At 38.4% G+C, this 6,158-nt stretch overlaps 1 protein-coding gene across 1 annotated transcript in view; it reads left to right on the top strand.

The window, feature by feature from the left end:
- Positions 1 to 397: 397 nt before the first annotated feature.
- Positions 398 to 6,158, top strand: part of shroom3 (shroom family member 3) — a 65,765-nt gene continuing 60,004 nt past the window's right edge. Inside the window, exon 1 of the mRNA XM_084386527.1 lies at positions 398 to 1,251. Coding sequence (XP_084242653.1) covers positions 1,105 to 1,251 — 147 coding nt within the window. The 5' untranslated portion in view covers positions 398 to 1,104. The remainder of the gene's footprint in view (positions 1,252 to 6,158) is intronic.

The following is a 6,158-nucleotide window of genomic DNA, read 5'->3' as shown; positions in this document are numbered from 1 at the left end:
GTATTTAATACAAATCGCCTACAGAACCTTAAAAGCTACTGGGAGGAAAGAAATATCTAACCTAAATATCCAAGATTATTTGAGGCAAGAACTCGATATCCAGTCCCTTGAGCAACTAAACTGCTGGTAAGGACTTCAGTCAAATGTATCCACCCAGCTCTTTAAATGTTCCCTTCGTATTCTGTGTTTTGATCCAATAAGCACCATGACAGAGAGTAGAATGCTTGAATTCTACTGAATTGAATTGAATAGCCTACTTTACCAAACTTGTTAAAATCGTGTGTTTGTATGTCTTCGGTGCATGATGTGGGAGGACAAGGTGGTGATTTGACTAGATTATGTCACCCAGTTTCGGTCAGAGGCACTGCTAGTATGTGATTTCGAGAGCTGTTGTATTAGTTCACTGTGGTAGAGCGGTTTGGAGAGTTCGCGCATGCGCATAACCATTCCGATGAACTGTGGAGTTTGGTGGTGGGGGGGTCGACCACAGACTCCCTCATCCATGGCTGGGAGAGTTTCAGCGCATCAACAAGAAAATAAAACTTAAAGACTATGTACTTTAAAAGCGGAAACGCGGGTTCGCACTAAATGGAAGATTTTGGAAACTCGTAAAGGAGCTTTTTTCTTTCTGACAGGACTCGCTGAGGGGAATCTCGGCGCGCGCGAGCGCTCAGTCTTTCTGCGGACGCAGTGAAATGAATCAAATTCTATTGTGATGTAAAAATGAAGTCGGAAGCGAGCAAGGGCTGACAAACGGGGTTTAAAAGAGAGACCACTGCCTGGAAAAGTGGTACACAAAATCAAATTTGCCTGCTTATTTGATTTGCAAATGTACATTTTTTTTGAAAGGCTGGAAAAGTTTTCGTGTCGTTCCTTCATCTGTCTAGGGATCAGGTAGGGATGTAAGGTAGGTGCTAGAAACAGGATTGTTATGTTGCGATCCCAAATGAAGTAATTCGAGGAAATGACCCATCATTTCGTTGAAGTTTTGACTGAGAAGAAGAAACATCTAGGACATCCTTGGCCGTGTTCCTAGCGGAGTTTATTGGTTGACTGAGTAACTAAGAGACGTCCTCGTCCATTCTTTTCCCCAACATTCCAGCGATGGATAATAGTTTTCCAGGGAGCAGCAGTGCCGTGATCCAAAAGGGAAAGTTTGTGTTCGTCGAGGCTCAGTTGCAGGGTGGAGCGCCTTGGGGCTTCACGCTCAAAGGTGGGCTTGAACACGACGAGCCGTTAATCATATCGAAGGTAAAGTTTTAACTTACTCACCTGTTCTTTCATATGATGATGAATGTGTGTCTGTGACCTGAATATAACAGCTTCAGCCCTAAAAGGTCCAGAAAGAGTTAGTCAACTTGTCATTCTATACCCCAGAGAGAAACATAATGAGGGTGTCATGATTTGTTGGCTGGAAGTGAAATGGAAATTATGAATGTGAGATGCCAGAGACCGTGATGTCAGTGTGATGCACACTTAAGTCACTTAAAATGTTTTAATGTCACTGCATGAGATAACGAATATACCAAGTGGCAACATGTCACAAGCACACTTTAAGCAAAACATTTCACATAAAGAACGTTTTAAAATATAAAATCAATGTTCAAAATGAATACAAACAATATTTTGGCACTTTTTGATAGTCAAATGTTAGTGGAACATGTCTATATAGATGTGGTTAATGCGATAACTACACTTGTGGTTATGGTTATTTTGGCTTGGACACCTGTGTGATCTTCTTGGTCACTGGGATGTTGCTGGATCAACATCAGCAACATTTTTATGAAAACGGTGCACATTACAAGCCCTTAAACTTGGCCCTAACTGAACCCCTTTCCAAATCATTCTAAATTGATTGATACTGATTCAGGTTTACTTTCTAACTGGCAAAAAATACAAATCTGTGTCACTGAACTTCTTATATCCACTAAAAATCATTTTGGTGTCAGTTAGATTAAAGGTTATTGTTAAAATGGCTACCCTAGTTTGTTCTGAGAAAATCTATGACATGACTTAAGATGCCAGTTGGTTTGATTTTGATTTCTAATGCAATGAAATTCAGATATTTCAAATGTGCAAATATGTTTTGGGGCCACTATGTGTTTTTCGCTTAGAATTCAGTGCTAGTCATATTATGGTTATGGATTTCACATACGAAGGTCACATGAGGTAAAATGCGGACCATAGGGTCTCTATGTCACACACACTTCTTAATGAGAGGGAGCGTCCTTCAGGCATCTAGACCGTAATTGCTGAGTACAGGGTCAGATTCTTGGTGTGACACCCAGACCAGCGTGAGTAACAGATTTTGACCTGCTACATTCATAAAACAGTTTTTCACATGGTCCTGTTGAATTCTCCCACACGGCAGGAGCCTGAGCATAAAAATTAATAGACAGCGGAATTTTAGAATCCATTGTGGTTCTGTTAAGCTCAAGATTCTTAGGTGGCCATCTGGGTACGGTTTAGTATTAAACTGGATTGGTTGTAGCCGTCTTGGAGGGGAATATGAAGAGTTCAGATGCAAAAGCCTCTAAGTGCCATCTGAAGTTTTTCTTCTAGAATGATCATTTTTATCAAGCTCGTATATTTAAGTTCAATAATTTCACTTAAATGACAATTAATAGGTAATTTTCAATGCCATTTAAGTGAAATTACTGAACTTAAATATACGAGCTTGATAAAAATGATCATTCTAGAAGAAAATTTCAGATGGCACTGAACTCTTCATATATTCTCTCTTGGTACATTGGGGAAAAAAAATTCTATACCTATTTTCTATATCAATATTATAATTTCTAAGTTTAATTTAAGGTATGGCTATAATTTAATAACTACGTTTACATTTATGATGGTGGTCAATGCAGGTTGCTACAGTGTTCATATTGGTTTTTAATGTGTTGCTATGTGGTTGATCGGCTATTTTTGGTGGTTGCTAATCTTTATGATATTCTCATCCCTCTGGTCAACTGCTTAAAATGTGCTGGATCCTTCACTGGAAACTGAAAGTAACTAAAAGTAACTAATAACTAAAAGTTTGCTCTTTGAATTATTGCACCAGGGAACAATAACAAGTCGACGCCATTATGACTAAAAGTTTGCTTAGAAGTATTTGCTACTAAAGCAAGGCAGTATTTGACTTTGGTCAAGCACTCTTGTTAAGCGTAGCAGACTGTGAGTGGCCTTGGACTGCAACATGCCCAGTGCATTATGGGTGTTGAAGTTTTCCCACCTATTTGGCAAAAGTGAAGACAACAGCCTTTTTTCTTCATTTTTTTTTTTCTTGTCATGTAGCACCGATTTCAATTGTTTTCTCCTTTCTACTGTGTATAGGCAGCCAAATTTTATTAAAAGCCCTTTTTTCCAGTCGTGAAGTTAAAGTACTCCTTTAAGGTATCATTCATGTCTAAAAGTGGAGTGGTTTTAATATAAATGAATAGTTCACTAACCTTAAGTATTAGCACAGTTATTGTGATGATTTTCTTGATAATGACCTTTACTTTGCTGATGAATCAATAGATCATCTTTATGGGAATGGTAATGGAATTAATTGGAAATTCCAGACCCATGTATTTTTTTTCCCCTTCTTCTTGGAAACAGGAAACATAACTCATTTTCTTCCCAGTTAAGAAGTAAAGCAACAGAAGCAGTAAGCTTATCTGGCCGCATTAGATTAACGCATTACAAATAAGCAACTCAATGAAGTTTACAATGAAAAGAAGGGTTCTAATTAAAATCCGGTGTTCTTTATGGTGCTTAAGATATTTTGTGGGATGACACTTCTGTTGTTTTGATCAGAACTAATTCATCTATTCAGGTCTGTCGTGTCAGTGCTGACTGCAAACTGGTGGTTAATCTCTGATCTTGTGATCAGAATGAGCTCTTTCACACTGTACTGGATCAGTACTCATCAGTCATGTCGGCTAATCAGTACACTACAGTCAGGGAGACACACGGGAATGAAACGAAAACATCCCAGGCCAGAGAGTGAAATGCCTGTAATAGGCCTCACTAGGCGCGTTTCCATTGCAGTTTTGCTAAATATTTATTTTTCGAATTGCCTGAAAAACCACCTCATGTGAGCGTAAAAACTTTTTTGTGATAAATTGGAGTTTTTGCGAAGTTGACGTGTTTCCATTGGGCGCATTTTTAATTCGCAATTTCAATTTGCGCAATTTGAAGGGTAATGGAAGCGCGGCTACCGTAGAATTCCTGCTTTATTCTTTCTTTCTTCATTTATGGCATAAATGTGTAGATATTCTGACCCAGAGAAGGGTATGGCTTTATCTTTGGAGAATAATGGAGATTAATTGTTGGCATCATAAGGGTTAAACACTTTTCCCTTGAGATTGATAACAGTTTTATCACTCTTCTGTAGTGCATGTGTCTGTGAGTGTGTATCTGTGAGTTCTAGCTGTACAAGAGATTATGAGCCCGTGAATCACGCTTAAATCAGTCCAAAGTCAGCATGCAGCAGGATGTTTGTGTTAGACAGCAAATGATCAATGGGGGGAAACTACACTTGTTTTCTGGGAAGTAAAAAAGAATATAATTAGACTCAACATGAACTTCAGCAGGTGCTTACAATCATGAAATTGAGCAAGAATCCCTGAGCTGGTTTTGTGACTAATACTGGAATATCTCATGTAGGAATATTAATTTCCCCAGACATATCTTTTCCTGGTGTATTAATCACGTAATTTATCCCTTTCATGCAGTCATGAACTCAATAATGGTTATTTTCAGCAAAAAACCCTATTATAAAACATTTCGGCTCTATAGTGTTCTTGAGTTGCTATATGGTCCTTTGTTGCTATATTGGTTCTTCAGATAAGTGTTTTGGTTTGAAGCATCATATATAAAACTGGAGAATTAATGGGCATTTGTGGAGCTTAAAGGGTTAGTTCACCCAAAAATGAAATTTCTGTCATTAATTAGTCATGTCGTTCCAAACCAAGAATTTCGTTCATCTTCGGAACACAAATGAAGATCTTTTTTAATGAAATCTGAGAGCTTTCTGTCCCTCCATTTACAGTCTACGCAACTACTTTCAAGCCCCAGAAAGTTAGTAAAGACATCATTAGCCACTTTTCCACTGTTGGGCCAGTGCGAGCCAGGGCTTTAAACGGGGCGGGCTGGGCTAATAGCCTCGGACCTGTAGCACCAAAACCACACTGCGTTTCCAAAAGTTCTACTAAAAACTCTATAATAACCACTTTTCAAGACTGTGTGCCTTTTATTGGTTGTGTGAAAATTGTTAAAATATTTGGTTTACAACTTGATATAAAAGTTTCATTTGAATAAAATGCATGGCTGTATTTGTTTGGAGGTATTTTTCTTAAACGGGGAGTAATTATTGGTTGGAAACAGGCAAAAGCAGAGGAGATCCTCATCCTGCCTTATTTGGTGCTCTGGGTTTTGGTACTTGAGTAATGTCCTCTGTTGCCCGACTCCAATCTCTCTCTCTCTCTCTCTCTCTAGCCTCTCAGAAAAACAACACAAAATATCTAGATAGTTTGTGGATTCGTTGCTGCCATGACAATGGGATCCCAGATCCCTTGCACTCCTGAGTTTGTGTATACAGTACCTGTTTAGTTCAACTGCATAAACAGGAATTGATTACAATGATGTTTTCTGCTTGGAAACAGATGTTTCCAAAGCATGGGGATCTGTACAGTGTACACCCAATCCGACCCTAAATTCGGTCTATCCTAGAATCATACAGATCACATAATTTACATTCAGATTGAATAAACCCTTTGGCTGCATCCCAGTTTGCATTCTGTTTGTCCTAAATAGCATGCAAGATTAGGGTTAATGCATCCCAATTCATATTTCATTGAAACCAGTATGTCAAAGGTCCCTAGAATATGTACTGTTTCTGTGTACTGAATTTGTATGTATGATTTATGGGTCGGAAATGCTGTGATTGAATATTTTAACACTTTAAAGGGACAGTTCACCCAAAAATGAAAATTCTATCATTGTTTACTCACCCTCAAGTTGTTCCAAACCTGTATGAGTTTCTTTGTTCTGCTGAACACAAAGGAAGATATTTGGAAGAATGTTTGTAACCAAACAGATCTCAGTCCCCATTGACTACCATAGTATATATTTTTCCTACTATGGAAGTCAATGGGGACCGAGATCTGTTGATT

Source organism: Rutilus rutilus, assembly GCF_951802725.1.
Source record: "Rutilus rutilus genome assembly, chromosome: 18".
NCBI classification, from domain to species: domain Eukaryota; kingdom Metazoa; phylum Chordata; class Actinopteri; order Cypriniformes; family Leuciscidae; genus Rutilus; species Rutilus rutilus.
Note: the sequence above shows the minus strand (reverse complement) of the source record. Positions and strands in the feature narration are given on the sequence as shown.